This window comes from Cervus canadensis, chromosome 6 (assembly GCF_019320065.1).
Source record: "Cervus canadensis isolate Bull #8, Minnesota chromosome 6, ASM1932006v1, whole genome shotgun sequence".
Taxonomy (NCBI): Eukaryota; Metazoa; Chordata; class Mammalia; order Artiodactyla; family Cervidae; genus Cervus; species Cervus canadensis.
Window position 1 is genome coordinate 10,513,544 of NC_057391.1, and position 19,128 is coordinate 10,532,671.

Genomic DNA, 19,128 nt, shown 5'->3' on the forward strand with positions numbered 1-19,128 from the left:
ATTATCAACCTTTGAAACAAAGGATCATCTCCTACTCTTCAAATGCCTTCTTCACTTGACTTCCCAAGCACCAGACCATCCTGGTTTTCTTCCCAACTCACTGGCCACTCTTTTCAGCCTCCTCTGCTGATTCCCCATCTTCCCCAATCCCTACATGTTGGGAGTACATTGAGCTTCTATTTCTGAAGGCCTTCTCAACCCACACTCCCTTCTCTGGTGCTCTCACTCAGTTTTAAAGCTTTCAATAGCATCCACATACTGAAACCCCTAGATATAAGGTTTTTTCTCATGAACTCCAGGCTTATATGCAGATCTGCCCACTATCTAATACCTCTCTTAACCTTAACATGACCAAAAAGTCTCGATTTTATTCCCTTCAAATTTCATGCAGTTTCTCCTATTCAAGTAAGCAATAGTTCCTCTTCCAGCTGTTCAGACTAAAAGGCTTAGAATCATCCCAGTCTCTCTTCTCCAATCCATCAGCAAATTCTGTAAGCTATACTGTCAAGTAAATCCAGAATCTGATCTCTTTTCATCAACAATCACTTTTGTCTAAATCCGTATTCTCTCTTGACTCCCATCACTCCACTGCCTCGTAACTCATGTACTTGCTTCTGCCCTAACCCCAACAACCCTTACAGTATATATACATGGTATATACTACATTTAACACAGATGACCCAGTTATTCCTTCACTTAAAAGTCAAAGGCCTTATTTATAATGGCCTATAAATGCCTATCACGTGGCCCCTTACCTCCCAGTTTAATCTATTATTACTATTCATTTGCTTAATCTGTTGCAGCTATACTGACCCCCTCACACTTCTTGAAAATACTAGCATACTCCCATCTCAAGGCACTTGCACATATTTCTTCTATCTAGAAGGCTTTCCCCCAAGTATCGAAATAGCTCATTCTCTTAATTTCTTCAGGTCTTTGGTCATAGACCATTTTTGCGATAAGGCCGTTTCTGATCACCTTTCAAAAATGCAATTAATGTCTCACTTCCTTATATGACCTTAAGGGCTTTCTTATTTTTCTCTGTGACCTATTACTGTATGATCTACTACTTTTGTGTTGTTGTTGTAGTTTAGTCGTTCAGTCATGTCCGACTTTTGTGACCCAATGGACTGTAGCCCACCAGGCTCCTCTGTCCATGGGATTTCTCTGGCAAGAATACTGCCATTTCCTTCTCCATGACCTACTATATATTTTAGTTTGCTGCTGCTAAGTCACTTCAGTTGTGTCCGACTCTGTGCAACCCCATAGATGGCAGTCCACCAGGTTTGTTTACTGTCTAATTCATTAAAGTAAGTTTTATGAAGTTAGGGATTTCTGTCTGTTCGTTCTCCACTTTACTGCCACTGCTTATAACAATGTCAAATAAACATCTGGTGAAACAACAAAGCATGGGAAAGGAAAGAAAAGCCTGCCAAAAATCAAGCCAAAAGACAAAAAAACAAAGTTGAAAATAAATACAGAGAAAATGGTAGATATGGAAAAAAGAAAGAAAACAATATAAAATATGTCTCTGGGAGAAAAAAACAGGCAAGTGAAAAAGAACAACAATAGCCAAATACATATTAGAAGAAAACTTTCTGAAATAAGGGAAGATGTGAATCTGTAAGTGGTAAGGGCATATTATGACTAAAAAAAAATTAATATAGAGCAATCAAAAAGATATACTTGATAAAGCATCCTATGCTCATCCAGACAAAACCTCCTCCTCCCAATCAAGTCTTTTAAGAGGGAAGAGTTTTAAAAATTAGGCTCCCTTCAGACTTCTCTAAGACAATTATTCAATGTTAGGTCTGTGTACAAACTCATTAAGAGAAAAAGTGTTAAACAAATTTTTTTTAATCTAGCCAAATGCCATTCAAACACAAACACGACAGAGCTTCCCTGGTGGTCCAGTGATTAAGACTCCATACTTCCACTGCAGCGGGCATGGGTTTGATCCCTGGTCAGGCAACTAAGATCCCACATGCCATACAGTGTGGCCAAAACAAACATAAGAGCAACAGAAAAACATTTTCCAAAATGCTAGGACTTAGTTTCCAAGAACTCTTCTTGAAAATAATGCTCAAACTCCAGGAGTTGAATAAAGAAGCTAGAATCCTATTTAAATATAGAACTCAGCATGAACAAGGAGAAAATGTGGTTATAGCATAGAATGCAAATATAATGTGCAACAATGTAGAAAAAGTAAAATCCAGGAAATGTAACAGGACATAGTTTAAGTGGATGATCCTATATTGCTAAGTAACAAGAGGGATAATATTTAAATATTTTTAAAGTGTAAGCGGTATCTCCTAGAAGAACTAAGATTAGTATCAACAAAACAGGTGGAGGGGAAGGAGGAAAGTAGAGGTATATAAGTTTTTATCTTTTATAGTGGAAATCCATTGATAGTTATTTAAATGTGATAACTCAAGGAACATATGTATATACTATAAAGTTAGACTGTGCCCATTAAGTAAACAACTTATAAACTTAAAAAGTATCAAAAGAATACAAACAAAAAATTAATCAATTTATAGTGAAAGTTTAAAAAAGATGTATTTTAAGAGAAAGCATGATATGAAAATAAAGTGTATGTCATTTTTAGTACAAAAAAGTGGGATAAATTCACCTATTAAAGAAAAATACTGATAACAAATCAAAATAACAAAATCTAGCCATAGGGCACATACAAGAAATGCATCTAAAACAAAGTGATTTAGAAAGGTGGAAAGAAAAGCAATGAAGAAACTCACAAGGCAAATGCAAACAAAAAAGGATCACAATATTAAGGTTAATTTCAAGGTAAAATAACTGGACAATAAACATATAACTACAATGAAGATATAACTTGAATTTTATCTACCAAATAATGCAGCACTAAAATTGGCAAAGAAACTAGAGGAATTAAAGAAATAAACAGAGACAGAACAAAGGGAGTTTCAGTTCACCCCTAAGTCCCCAAAAGATGAAGTGAACAAATACAATGTGCCCTCTGCATCCATGAATGCAGAACCCACAGATACACAGAACTGACTATACTGTGCCATTTTATATAAGATTTGGAATCCATGGCAAGGGAGTAGAGGGGTGTGTGTGGCCCTGGAACCAATTCCTCACAGATATAGAAAGATAACTGCAGATTGAATTTTATGCCCTGAAAACAGAGAATATATCTTCTTTTCAAATAGTCATAATAACAACTGTTTATTACACCACAAAGAAAACATTTAAAATTTAGTTATATGATTTATAAAAAAACTCTCAAATGCTAAGTAAAAAATAAAATCAAAAGTGAAATGACAGAATATCAAGTTGTAACAAGAATAAAAACGTTACATAGCAAAATCTATGTAGGATATGTAGAATATGGCTAAAGAAATGCTAAGAGGATAATTTACAGTCTTGAATTCTTATAGCTCAGACAATAAAGGAGACCCGAGTTCGATCCCTGGGTTGGGAAGATCTCCTAGAGAAGGGAATGGCTACCCACTCTAGTATTTTTGTCTGGAGAATCCCAAGAACAGAGGGATATAGTCCAAGGGGTCGCAAAGAGTCACAGACGACTGAGCGACTAAGCATGCAACTGAGAAAATCCATAAAAGAATAACAGCAGCAGCAGCAAAAACAACAAAAACCTAAGGAAAGCACAAAGCAAGAAGAAATTCAAATACAGAAAAATTATATGAACTAACCAGATCAGGGGGAAAAAGAAAGCACTGATATACAAAATTAGAAAAAAAGAATGGAAAAAATAAGCACAGAAATTAGAAGATATAAAAGATTATGAAACCATCCAAAGTGACCTAAACAGTCTATGAAAATCAGACTTAAATATTAACCAAATGAAGAAAGCTGTCCAAGAATTGGTTCACCCTCAAAATATACAAATGAATGAAATAATGAATAACTGAATTAAACTGAAAAAATCAAGGTCCAGTAATTTCACAGGTACTATATATCAAACATTAAGAAGCAGGTAACTCTAATCTAATTTACATTGTTCTAGAGCACATAAAGAGAAAGCAAGTTTTCATTTTAAAAATGAGAAAACCATGACAGACACTAACCAGAAGATGGTAGTACAGAAAAAAAAATTACAAACCAGTATCACTTATTCAACTAATTCCAAAATCTTAAAAAAAAAAAAAATTGCCAAACAGAATCTAGCAACACATTAATGGAATACAGTCTACCATAACAAAGTGAGATTCATTTGTGAATCAAAATGATTCAAAATTAACCAAGTCCAGCATAATGTGATTCAACTCACCATATTAATGACTTAAAGGAGGAAAACTAGGGCCATTTCATTAAAAAATGTTTTAAGTTAAAAATCAGTATCCCTGATAAAAACCTTTTAAATATGCACAAGCAAATACTGAAACACACACACAGTGCAGTAATAAAAGCAATGACATTGAAATCAAGAATAAAGTATGAATATCACACCACTATTACTTATCAAATTGCTCTGATACAATGACAATCAAGTGAGAAAGAAACAAAATTAGAAAAGAGGCAAAATTATTATGATTTGCAGATGAAAAATCTACAATCAACTGGAAAATTCTTTAGAATTGTTCCTGGAGTTTAGTAAGGTTGCCAATTGAAAACATAAACAGCTTTCCTATAAACAAATAAGCAATTAGAAAACATACTAGAAAGAAATTTGAAAACAATTTTAATTATAATGGAATAAAAGAAAATAGCTAGGAATAAATTTCATAAGAAATACATATATCTTATACAAAAAAAAAAAACTTTAAAACACTGAAGGACACAGAAAATGACTTGAATAAATGGAACATACTCTTAGAAACATACTCTGAAAAATTTAAAGCTGTCAATTCTTTCTGCACCCTTTCCAGTAAAGTTCACACCACAAAGTATGTGTTAAGAACTTGCCGGGAATATTTCAGAAAGAACATTAATGAGGAAATCTTGATTAAATTACTTAATATAAGTAATACAGACTACTTGCAAATATTATAGCATTTAAGACTTTGATACAAAGGCAGCAATAAGCAGATCAATGGAACAAAATACAAAGTCAGAAACAGACTCAAGTGCGGATTTAGAATTTGGTATATAATAAAAATGGCATTTCAAATCATTGGCTGTGCTGTGCTTAAGTTGCTCAGTCATGTCCAACTCTTTGCAATCCCATGGACTGTAGCCCACCAGGATACTCTGTCCATGGAGATTCTCCAGGCAAGAATACTGAAGTAGGTTGCCATGCCCTCCTCCAGGGGATCTTCCCAACCCAGAGATCAAACTCAAGTCTCCCGCATTGCAGGTGGATTCTTTACTATCTGAGCCAAGAGGGAAGCCTTCAAATCACTGGCTACAGAAAATTTTCTTAATATACAAAGAATCCTTACAAACCAATGAGAAAAAGAGCAACAACCTATTAGAAAAACAGGCAAACTATAAGCAGTTGCCACTTTTACCACCATGACAACAATGATCCAAAAGTTTCATAAAACACTTTCGCTATTGTTAATGATTAGCATTAGCAAGCAGGTACTCTTTGTTTCCTGCAGTCTTTTTAAAGGCAATTTAGCAACATCAACTTTCAAATGCTCTGTCCCAGCAATTCCACTCTGATCATTTATCTTACAGGTACATTCACACATGTAAACAAAGATACACCTATTAGGACATTCTTTCCAATGTTGTTTAAAATCATGAAAGACTGGCAACAACCTAAAGCTCCATGTATAAGGAACTGGTCACATAAAATTGTGATACACACACACACACACAAATATCATGAAGTTAGAGCTATATATGATCTTTAAGATATACTATTAAGGAGACTTACTTTTCAAGTATTCTTCTTAAGCATTACTGAATTTTTATTTTTTTAATCATGAATATTTTTCCCTTTTTTAAATGAAATAAAAACTAAAAGTGAATTAAAAATAAAAATGAAGTAAATTAAGTTTGGTAACTGAGATAACACATTTTGTAGTGCTCTTGATGTTTCAATGTGAGATTTATTCCTGCATAACTGGATGCAATCAGCCAGAGCACATTCTCTGACTTATGATTTTTTATCTTGGAAAAAATTAATCAGATAATTCACAGATTTATTCTCTTTTCAGTGTATCTTCTACACATCATCAAAATGTGAAAGAACATGAAAAAGATAGAGCATATAAAATAGAAAAAGCTGCTACATGTAACACACTTAGAATCAAAATTCTCTTATGCTCTGTATGTAATCAAAATAGAGGGAAAATGGAAGACATGTCTAAGATCAATTATTTTACTTTAGATTTAACAATGTGCTTTTAATTCTTTTTTTCTTGTCAACGGCAACTTTAAAAAAATACTTTTAAATAGATTTAAACTTGAACAAAGAAATTAGTCAGATTATGGCAATTTTTAAGCATTTTACAACTAAATTATATGAACACAAGCTTTTAATTATCGTACTTTCTGAGTGCCTTATTGGAGAAGAAAATGGCAACCCACTCCAGTGTTCTTGCCTGGAGAATCCCAGGGATATGGGAACCTCATGGGCTGTTGTCTATGGGGTCGCACAGAGTTGGACACGACTGAAGTGACTTAGCAGCAGCAGCAGCAGCTGACTGCCTTAAAGTGGAAAAATAGAGAAGTTACCTGAAGTTGATGGACAAATCCAGCATTAGGATTAATACAAAATCTTCTTTCTTGAACATAAGCAAATGCATCTCTGAAAACAAAAAAATAGGAAAACTAAGGCAGTGATATTATTTCATAAATTAATCTCAATTTTTCCAGAATTTATCTAAAGTAGGAACTTACCTAACAATTTACCTAAAACAGAAAATCATAATCAGACAGCTTGTACTACAGAGAGGTAGTGAACTGCAGTGGGAAAATCCTTTGCTTCCCAGCTGTGTGTTCTAGACGATACTTTTCAGCTTCTCTAAGCTTTAATTTTTTCATGTGTAAATTGGGGATCATAACAATTCCTATCTTGAAGCACTATTGTGAATATAGAAATAGTAAGTATAACATATCGTGTATAGCATGGGTCACACAGACTACATGCTCAGATTTTATTATTGGTTAAATTAGAAACATATGGACTTCCTTGTGTTGTTGAGATAAAAGTGCTCAGAAGTGTATCTGGCATCTGGCAGAGACCCAAAACATAGAAGTTATTTTCACTATTATTGCTGACATGGCACCAAATAATAAAAAAAGAAATATAAAATAAAATCTACCAAGCATTAATCTTTTCAATTAAATAAACACAAAACATTTGTATTCAAATAATATTTAAGAACACCTTTAAGCAAACTTTTCCATTATAATTTTAAAATAAAAATACCAAATGAACTAAAAGATTTGAATGTCCACTATGTGGCAGGCATGTGGATCCAATGTCGAACATAGCTCAAATGGACAAGGTTAACAGAGTATATAGCGTAAGAATGGAAGGTTGATACAGGCATGTCATGTGAAGTTTCACTGGCCACATTAAGAATCAGAAACCTCTGAGAGATTTTTAGGGTAAGGTGAAATATGATTTATCTTTTGAAACAATCATTTTGACTGCGGTGTGAAGAATACAACAGACTAGAGAAGGAAAGAAAACACAAGACCACTAAGATGATAACTACTGGAAGAGCTTATATTAGGGAGATTAAACAATGAGACATGACTAGAGCCTGATTAGTGAGATTCAATTATGAGTAAGAGCCAGAATCGAGGAATATTTTAGGACATAAAACAGAATTTGGTAATGGATCAGTCTGGGACATGAGTGAAAGAGTATCAATGATTATAGCAGATTTGTAACTTGTACAAGACACTCTAAGAAAAGAAATACTGTACATTGGCCAGCTTTGTTAGTTTTAGGGTGAAAAGCACATTAGCCTCTCTGTCTCTTTTGTCTATGCAATATGCTTGGAAAAGATGATTTTGCATAAAACAAATAATGAATTGTGAATAGACAATAAAACAATTCTTAAGCAATTTTTCACCCAATTACTGTTAAAGGAAAACATAAAAAATTAACCTTTTAAACAAAGAAAGCAATTACATCTTTGTCTAACAAGAATTTTAAAACTTAGATTAACCAATTCCCTAGTAGTAAGCAAGCAGTTTTCCATGGGTTACTCCAACTGTAACCCATGTGGATCTATACAAGGTAGACCAGCTACAGAGGTTAAGAGACTAATCACAGGATAAAAGGGCCTGATTAAAACCATAACTAGATGATAAAAATCAGGAGATTATTAACTTCCAGTTCCCAAAGTGTCTCCATTAAGCTTCATTTTAATGAGAATTTAAATTGTGGCTAGGTTTCAGAATACTTTCTTACCTGTACTTCATTCCAAATGTTTCCATAATGTATGCAATAACAAAGGCAGCACTAAAGAGGAGGAAAATATTTTAGAAAAAAAACAGAAAACATACTCATTAATTAAATGCTGGAGAAAGATAGATTATTGCTAACATCATACCTCCTGGAGATCCCTGCATTCCCATGGACAAGAACTTTTCCTGAAAAACAAGAAAGGGTTATTCTGATAGAAAGATACCTGATGCAGTAGCTAAAATATATTGAAACCATGTATCATATCACAGTAAAATAAATCTTATCTTAAGCACTTTATGTATTCTGTATATACAACTTGGATACTTACTAATTTTCAAATCGTTGAATTTATTTATATTAACTGTGTGGCGACTACAATAGACTTTTAGGTTAAAAAGATTTAAAGCTGACTCAATATGAAAATAGTTCTATAAGATATTTAAGAAAGTCTATCCAAATGAAATAAGTTTTGGGAAATTTGGAAAGTCTTTATACATAATTATAATTTTCATATTCTTCATTTAAGACAAATACTAACTAAAAACTAACTATAAGGAATAATATCCTAAAAATAAACATAAGTTAAATGAAAGAAGAATTATTTACCTCCACTTTGTAAGCTCTCATCAATAAATTCTTTTGTCTGAAGGAAAAAGTGTGTGTTATAATAAAATATATGGAGTAACATAAGCATAAAATACAAACATATATACACAGTGAAACAAAATATACTGAAAATATTTTCCTGCTAATTTATATGAATGAAAAGTACCTTACATCAAAAATTTCCAAAATGCTACAAATACAATTATTCTAAGTATAAATATTATTCTGAATTCAAGAAATTTGAAATACAATTTCTCAAATATTTGGAGATCATAAAAAAGATTTTTAAAATAGTCAATTTTCTTTAAAATACAGTCCCACAATTTTCAGACATTACAAGTAACAGCAGTATAGGAGAAAATCACATCTCATTAAGTTTTAAAAGCACAATTAAGAAAGCAAATCATAAATATTAAATGATATTAAAATATTGTTACCTTACCATGGGGAAAAAACGTATTATATTTTCAACTGGATTATCTGCAATATCCAAGACTAAATATCTGAAAACAGAATATTGTGTGATTAAGCACACTTTCAGATAAAACTCTTCATATATAAAAAATACAAAAATTTCTTGACAACCATGAAAATAACTTTCAAAATATATTCCCAAGGACCAAGCCATAGATTTTATAATGCTTGAAGGCAGAGCATGTAAAGCCTTAAATAAGTTAACACATTAACAGTTTTCTGATATCTTATGTATATATAAAAAAAAAAATCTATCTTCTTAAAATAGAAAAATCATAAATGGGAAGAAATTTTCCTCTAGATCAGATTAGACCTAGACAATAAAGACAGAAATTGCCTATTTTCTCCTCTTTGTTATTCTTCTATCTCTAGCAACTTCCCTAAGACTAGAAGAGTTTTCTTTGGATGGTCCTGCCACCCTTCCTCACAACCCTACAGAGGACAATTCAGAGACAGACCAAAGCCTGAGAGAGAAAGAACTAACGGAAATAGAATGCAGCAGTCTGACAGAGCCCTGAGTCAAACATTCATTGTTTGAACTAACCTACAACAGAGCAATAAGCAACCTAAAGAACACCTGTCCTCAAATTTTACACCTTGAAAAACATTTAAAATAAGTCATTTCAATATAGAAGCCTTACTTTATTTTGTGAACAACTGCCATTTCTGGAAATCTGCCGGCAGTTCAGTGGTGAGGACTCGGTGCTTTCACTGTCAGAGACAGGGGTCTATCCCTGGTTGGGGAACTAAGATCCCGCAAGCCTTATCATACAGCCTCAACAACCGCTTCCCCCACCCCACCCCCAACCAAAAAACAAAGAAACTTTCATTTCTAATCCATCCAAGACCATCCGTTTATTAACACAACTCGGTTAAGTAACTGAGTTATAAAATTAAAATGTAAAGTCAATATTGCTTTATTATTTTGGTGGTAGCAACTTCAGTAAATTCATGACATCACAGAGAAGCTATACCCAGGACATTTTGGCACTAAAAACAAAAATTAGAAAGGTATAGTATAGCATTTAAAATATAACACTGTCGTTTTCTTTAATATATACAAGTCTACATGTGTGTACACATGATGTGCATGCCAGTGTGCACTGGAAGCTGCTTCAGTCGTGTCCAACTCTTTGCCACCCTATGCACTGCAGCCCTCCAGGCTCCCTCTATCCATGGGGATTCCCCAGGCAAGGATACTAGAGTGGTTGCCATGTACTCCTCCAGGGGACGTTCCTGACCCAGGGATTGAACCTGTGTCTCCTATGTCTCCTGCATTAGCAGGCAGGTTCTTTACCACTAGTGCCACCTGGGAAGCCTGTGTATACATGAAACACATACACAATCAAAAAATTTAGAGGGAAATTTAACAAAAAAAAAGTCACGCTCCTCTGGGTTGTGGAATTATGGATGGCTTTTTAAATATTTTTCTTGGTGTCATTCTGTATTTTCATAAATACGTATAAAGAACAAGTGTATCTTTTGGAATTAGAAAAATTCAATCTATTTCATCTTAGATTACATGCATTCCCTTTTTAAAACTAATTTTAACTGAAAAATGTGTATGCACAGTAAAAAATTCTAATAGTATAAAGATATCTGCAATGAAAACTAGGTTTCACTACCATCCCAGACCCTAAATTTCCCTTCCCAGAAGTAACCACAGTCAAGTTTCTAGTCTGTCAGTCCAGAAATCTCCTACACATCTATAGGAATAAAGCCTAATGTACTGCACATACTCTTAGACACTTTGAGAGTACACACGTGGCTCTGCACCTTGTCTTCTTCATGCAAGAAGCCGTAAAGATTAGTCTGTATCAGCACATACACAAATATTTCATTCTTTCTCATGACTACATAGTCTATTATGTATTCACAAAATATATTTTAGAGTATCTTACACTGAGGGAATTCAGGTTGTTTTCATTTTTACAAAAATAAAGCAGAACATTAAAAGATTTTTAAAATATATGGTTTTATACAATTATTTCTAGAATGATATCCAAAGAAGAGTTAACAGTACCTGCCTCCTAGCTAGGGATAAATTAGGTAGCTGTGTTTAGGGAAGTAAAGAAATTCCTTTTTGACCCTTTGGTCTTTGTATCATGTGTAATATATGCTTTATTTTTTAAGTGAAACCAAAATAAAGAACATTAAAAACCATCAGATGCTCAACCTCATCATTTTAAGATAAATGTGAAAGGCAAACTAAAACTACACAACACAATTTTTACTGAAGGAGATCACAAAGCTGAAGGGCAATTTACTCCAGATCAGGTGGTGAAGGGGCTTGCGATAAGGCAATGAAGCTACCAGTGAGGCCATGCAGGGCTAACCAAGACAGACGGGTCACAATGAAGAGTTCTGTTAAAATGTGGTCCACTGGAGGAGGAAAAGGCAAACCACTCCAGTATTTCCGTCAGGAGAACCCCACGGACAGTATGAAAAGACAAAAAGATATGACACTGCAAGACGAGCCTCCAGGTTGGAAGGTGTCCAATATGTTACTGGGGAAGAGCAGAGGGCAATTACTAATAGCTCTAGAAAGAATAAAGTGGCTGGGCCAAAGTGGAAATGACACTCAGTTGTGGCTGTGTCTGGTGGTGAAAGTAAAGTCCAATGCCATAAAGAACAATACTGCATAGGAACCTGGAATATTAGGTCTATGAATCAAGGTAAACTGGACACAGTCAAGCAGGAGATGCCAAGATTGAACACTAACATCTTAGGAATCAGTGAACTAAAATGGACTAGAATGGGTGAATTTAATTCAGATGACCATTATAACAACTACTATGGGCAAGAATTCCTTAGAAGTAATGAAGTAGCCCTCATAGTTTAAAAAAAAAAAAAAAAAAAAGAGTCCAAACTGCAGTACTTGGGTGCAACCTCAAAAATGACAGAATGATCCTCCTTCATTCCCAAGGCAAGTCATTCAACATCAGTAATCCAAATCAATGCCCCAACCACTGATATTGAATAAGCTGAAGATAACCAGCTCTAAGAAGACCTACAACATTTCCTAAAACTAACACCAAAAAACAATGTCCTTTTCATCATAAGGGATTGGAATACAAAAGCAGGAAATCAAGAGATACCCAGAATAACCGGCAAGTTTGGCCTTGGAGTACAAAGTGAAGCATGGCAAAGGCTAAAAGAGTTTTTCCAAGAGAACACACTGGTCATAATAAACACCCTTTTCCAATAACCCAAGAGATGACTCTACACACAGACATAACCAGACAGTCAACACCAAAATCATCCTATGTTCTTTGTAGCTGAAGACCGAGAAGGTCTACACAGTCAGCAAAAACAAGACCTGGAACTGACTGTGGCTCAGATCATGAGCTCCTTATTGCAAAATTCAGGCTTAAATTGAAGAAAGTGGGGAAAACCATTAGGCCATTCAGTTATGACCTAAATCAATTCCCTTATGATTATACAGTAAGGTGACAAATAGATTCAAGTGATTAGATCTGGTGGACAGACTGCCTCAAGAACTATGGACAGAGGTTCATAGCACGGTACAAGAGGCAGTAACCAAGACCATCTCAAAGAAAAAGAAATGCAAGAAGGAAAAGTGGTTGTCTGAGGAGGCTTTACAAATAGCTGAGGAAAGAAGAGAAGTGAAAGGCAAGGAAGAAAGGTATATCCAACTGAATGCAGAATTTCAGAGAATAGCAAGGAGAGATAAGAAGGACTTCTTCAATGAACAATGCAAAGAAACAGAGGAAACAACAGAATGGGAAAGACTAGAGATCTCTTCAAGAAAACGAGATAGCAAGGCAACATTTCACACAACAATGGGCACGATAAAGGACAGGAACTGTAAGGACCAAACCAAAGTGGAAGAGATTAAGAGGTGGCAAGAATACACAGAAGAACTATACAAATAAGGTCTTAACCTGGATATCTACAATGGTGTGGTCACTCACCTAGAGCAGGATATCCTGGAGTGTGAAGTAAACTGGGCCTAAGGAAGCATTACTGAGAACAAAGCTAGTAGTGTGTGTTAGTTGCTTAATTGTGTTCCAACTCTCTGAGGCCCCATGGACTGCAGCCTGCCAGGCTCTTCTATCCATGGAATTCTCCAGGCAAGAATACCGGAGTGGGTTGCCATCCTTTTCTCCAGAAGATCTTCCCGACCCAGGGATCAAACCTGCATCTCTTACATCTCTTGCTTCTGGAGGCAGGTTCTTTACCACTAGTGTCACCCTACTAGTGTCAGCTAGTAGGGGTGATGGAATTCCAGGTGAGCTATTTAAAACCCTAAAAGATGATGAGTGCTGCACTAAATATGTCAGCAAATTTGGAAAACTCAGCAGTGGTCACAGGACTAGAAAAGGTCAGTTTTCATTCCAATTTCAAAGAAGGGCAATGCCAAAGAATGTTCAAACTACCATACAATTGTGCTCATTTCACATGCTAGTAAGGTTATGCTCAAAATCCTTCACGCTAGGCTTCAACAGTATGTGAACTGAGAACTTCCAGATGTACAAGCTGGATTCAGAAAAGACAGAACTGGAGATCAAATTGACAACATTTACTGGATCATGGAGAAAGCAAGGGAGTTCCAGAAAAACATCTATTGCTACTTCTTTAAACCTTGACTGTGTGGATCACAGCAAACTGTGGAAAATTCTTGAAGAGATGGGAATACAAGGCCACCTTACCTGCCTCCTGAGAAACCTGTATGCAGGACAAGAAGCAATAGTTAGAACTGGAAATGGAAAAACTGATTGGTTCAAAAATGGAAAAGGAGACAACAAGGCTGTATATTGTCACCCTGATTATTTAACTTATATGTAGACTACATCACGTGAAATGTGGGGCTGGATGAATAACAAGCTGGAATCAAGACTGCCAAGAGAAATATCAACAATCTCAGATATGCAGATAATACCACTCTAATGGCAGGAAGTGAAGAGGAACTAAAGGGACTCTTAATAAGGGAGAAAGAGGAGAGTGAAAAAGTTGGCTTAAAACTCAACATTCAAAAAACTAAGATCATGGCATCCAGTCCCATCATTTCATGGCAAATGTAAGGGGAAAAAGTGAAAGCAGTGACAGATTTTATTTTCTTGGAGTCCAGAATCACTGCATGGTGTGGTGACCACAGCCATGAAATTAAAAGACACTTGCTCTTTGGAAGAAGAGACATGACAAACCTAGACAGCATATTAAAAAGCAAAACCATCACTTTGCTGACAAAGGTCCCTATAGAGAAAGCTGTGGTCTTTCCAATAGTCATGTACGTATATGAGAGTTGAATCATAAAGAAGGCTTAGCGCTGAAGAACTGATGCTTTCTAATTGCAGTGCTGGAGAACACTCTTGAGAGTCCCTTGGACTGCAGGGAGATCAAACCAGTCAATCCTAAAAAAAACTCAATCCTGAATATTCATTGGAAGGACTGATGCTGAAGCTGTAGCTCCAATACCTTGGCTACTTGATACGAAGAGCTGACTTACTGGAAAAGACCCTGATGCTGGGAAAGACTGAAGGCAAAGGGACAAGGGGGCAGCAGAAGATTAGATGGTTAAGAGAGAACCACTGACTCGATGGACATGAATTTGCGCAAACTCCAGTAGACAGTGGAGGACAGAGGAGTCTGGTGTGCTGCAGTCCATTGACTGCAACAAGTCAGACATGAACTAACAAATGAACAAGATTGGAAAAAATTAAAAATATTTTATAATTTTGTCTGAGAGCGTTGCACTGGAAATGCAAACTGATACAACTCACTGGAGGGCAATTTGTAACATCTACTAAATTTAAACGCTCACACTCTTTATCCAGCCATTCTACTACAAATTCATCCTACTGCTATATTCACATATGAATTAAATGACATAGAGGGATAGTCACTACATTAGCAAAAGTCTGGAAACAATCTAAATGTCTAACAATAGGAGACAGTTTGAATAGATTTTAGTAGAGTAATATAGTAGATTGCTGTCTACTTAAAAAGAGTAACACAGGAGTTCTCTGGTGGTCTAGTGGTTAGTATTCCAGGCTGTCACTGATGTGGCCCAGTTGGTCAGGGAACTGAGGTTCTACCAGCCAGAAGATGCAATGAAGAAAAAAAAAAAAAAAGAATGTAGCTAAGTAATAATATGAAGCAATCTCCAAAATACATTTTTTTAAAAAAGCCTAAGTTGATCTGCATGTATATATATATGTAACGTAACTCCAGAAAGATGTAACAATGGATACTTGTAGTGAGGGGAAGTGAGTATTTATGGTACAGGAATAGGGAAACTACTTTTCAGTATACATTCTTTTGAACATTCAGAATTCCACATTATGTGCATAAATTACTTATTTAAAATATTTTAAGGGAAGTTTATTCTTCAAATGATGTACTGTATAACCCATTTTTATAAAACATATATATATACAGAAGTCCAATATAATAAAATCAACTTAAAATAAAAACATTACATGTTTAATACCCATAACATTTTTATATATTATATCAACAATTCTTACCTAAATAATTGTTGAAAGTTGGGTTTAATAAAGTTTGCTTCAATATTTTGTCGTATACATATTACATGAGTTATTCCATGTTTCTGTAGTATAGGTAGCTATTAAAAAAAAAGAAATAGTTTAAAATACAAAATATCATCTTATTGTAACAGAGATTTTAAAATACATAGGACTCAACTTTATAGTAAATATAGCCACATTTGAGCTTTAAATACAGGGAATCAAAGCTAATTTCATAATAACATGCCTGAAGTCATCAGCAAAATCTTTCAATGATTCAAGATAAACACACTACATGTCCTCAAAAGGCTTACAGAATTGTTTTATATTGATAATTTCAGAGCTTGATATAACCTTAAAGATAATTTATTTGTGAAACAATATTATACCTTCATTATATATATTAACCCTTTGACCTTTATATTATGTATAACATACTTTATATTTATTTATAATTTACATTTATATACTCTTTATTATTTACTTTTAATACTATATAGTGGTTAAAGGCATGGGCTACGTACAGAGTCATGAGCTATGGAGCCCAAGCTCTAGATCCCAGCTCTGCTAATGACCTGAGCACTGTGGCTCAATTTTCTCACGTGAAAACTAGGAAAACACTACCTGTTCACTGAATAGTTGTGAAAATTCTATAAGATAATCTTTGGCATAGTTTTGGCATAGTGGCTGGGACATAGCAAGTACTTTTAGTAAATGACAGTTATATATATTGGCTACAGTTCTTATTTATTAGAGAGAACTACTCTAACATTAAAACAGTTGTTCAACATCTCCGACCTAGTTAACAGCAGTGGTGGAGCCCAAATCTCGAGACTACTCTCTGCGTCTCCCAGTACAGTTTTTCTATTTTAAGCCAGAATTAATTTATACAATTCACAAAAACTAACTTCTAGGGTTTAAAAATTCTCCTAAAGTTAAAACTGGCAACTCCAAGGTATTCTGTGGTGCTTTGTGGCTCTATATTTAAAGCAATTTAACATAATAACTCTAAAAACTGTGTAAGTTTTTATTTGCAAGTGACTATAGGTTTCAGTGAAATTTACAGACAACATGTTATTTAAATAGTTAGAATATATATGCCATGAGAATAAGGACTTTGTTCACTGATTCACAGTTATTATGTGTAAAGCAGTGCCCGGAACATAGTTGTTCAATAATTACATGTTCAAGAAATGAATGAACAAATAATGAACAATCAGAATTCTTAATAAGCCTGCATTTTCTATTTTCAGTTTATAATCCTATTTAATTCCCTTTCTGTATTAACAGAACAGTAATACTAATAATTCATGAAAAAAGTTAAAGATTAATTTCTACTTGCTACAGATCAAATGCTTGTGTATCCCTAAAATTCCTATGTTGAAGCCCTAACCTCCAACGTAATGATATTAGTTAGTGGGGCCCTTGGGAGGTAATTAGATATAAATGAGGCCATGAGGTGGAGCACCCATGATGGAATCAGTGCTCTTATAAGAGGAAGAGGCATCAGAGCTTCATCCCTCTGCCATGTGAGACTACCTCAAGAAGGCAGCAAACCATGAAGAGGGCCCTCACCAAACCCTAACTATGATGGCGCCCTCATCTCAAACTTCCCAGCCTCCAGAACCATGAGAAATAAATGTCTATTGCTGAGACCATCCAGTCGGTGGTATTTTATTATAGCAGCCTAAGTCAAGAAAATGTGGTTTCTAAATGTCAGTTTTTGCAGCAAAATTTCCTATGTCTGGCATAGATTACAGTTCAGTTATCTTTGTATTTCCTGAGTACATCCTGAGACAAGGGAAAGGAGGTTAAAGAATTTGGTAGGATTAATAATAAATCAATGTTCCATATTCACATTTACAGAACCTCCAATGTGAATTCAATATTCATTCCTTTGTCTATCACTGATCTATGATATGTGAACTTTTCATATCTACTCTATTAATATGAGAAACTACAAGAAGACACATATAATCAGGGATAAAACCTGTTTTTTTAACAAGGTTAGATGGCACATTAGATAACTAAGTAAAAACAAACCTTAAGACAGAACCCAAATATAATAGCACACAAAACATTTTTTTTTTTTTGGTTTTCAACAGACTTTCATTTATACAAAGCAAACTATAATCTTATCTCATACCTGCAAACAGAAAAATTTTATAAAAAGAAATAGTTCACTACCTACAAAGACCCTAAATATGTCCCTTTTATTAAAACTGTATTTGAATCTAATCAAAGGCTAAACTAAATGAGTTTATTAGGAGTTTATTCCTTAAGGTTTATTTCTATTATTCTTCTGCTATTACTGTTTTAGATGATATGAAAAGAAATATGGGCTGAACTATAATGACTTATGGTGGGAAATAATCAAATTTTGCCATAGAAACTTTTCTTCAATCTAATGAGACCACAGTGAAGTTAGGGGGAAGAGGTTTTCATCTGTAAACAAATACTTACAAATTAATATGACAAAGAGAATAATACGTATATTTATAAAGCACAGTGAGAACACCAAAAGCAAATAGTCTAAAATCATTCTGAACCCCAGTATTTCTGAATACTGCCTTATTTGGGCAATAAATTTGCTTTTACAAAGTAAGTCACAATTAAATCTATAGTTATCGACCATATCCTTTTCTTAGTACTTCTTTAAACATAAATTTTTATCAACATCCCACCTTCCCAACTTAGTTGCAGGCCATCAAATGACTACTATTACTCTTAGATATGCCTCAACAGTCAAAAAGCTTTCCAGTTTCAAAATGAATGACATAAACTTAAAAAAAAAAAACAAAACTCCCCATCACCTAAAATTGATAAATATATCAAATTATTTCAAAAAAGTTTTTAATTCTAAAGTTTTTAAAAAACCTATACAGGTATCAAACTGACTTCTAAGTAGGCAGGGTATTAGGGAAAACATCTGTGATATAATGTTTTATATTATAATTCAAAGAGAATTAGCATTGCCATAATTCATAGGGCTGAATCCTCTTGGAATTGGCAACAACACTGCTATTAATACATATATCTGAATGAGATCTACCCTTTCAGTTGTGTAACTGAAGAAATACATTTCAGTGTAAATATATAGGACACCTAGATATATAATACAATACTTTACAACCTGGAGGTTCTAGATCTCCATAGCCTGGAAAAACAAAAATAAAATTTGAGTCACTTCAATTAAAATATGTGGGTTCTATGAGTGTATTTGTACACACTCATGTA

At 34.4% G+C, this 19,128-nt stretch overlaps 1 protein-coding gene across 1 annotated transcript in view; it reads right to left on the reverse strand.

Moving 5' to 3' along the window:
- The window catches only part of STYX (serine/threonine/tyrosine interacting protein), a 46,433-nt gene that overhangs the window by 8,532 nt on the left and 18,773 nt on the right, over positions 1 to 19,128 (reverse strand). The window contains exons 4-9 of the mRNA XM_043470769.1: positions 15,892 to 15,989; positions 9,369 to 9,429; positions 8,927 to 8,963; positions 8,466 to 8,505; positions 8,324 to 8,374; positions 6,631 to 6,703 (exon numbers count right to left, since the gene is read on the reverse strand). Of these exons, the coding sequence (XP_043326704.1) occupies positions 6,631 to 6,703; positions 8,324 to 8,374; positions 8,466 to 8,505; positions 8,927 to 8,963; positions 9,369 to 9,429; positions 15,892 to 15,989 (360 nt within the window). The remainder of the gene's footprint in view (positions 1 to 6,630; positions 6,704 to 8,323; positions 8,375 to 8,465; positions 8,506 to 8,926; positions 8,964 to 9,368; positions 9,430 to 15,891; positions 15,990 to 19,128) is intronic.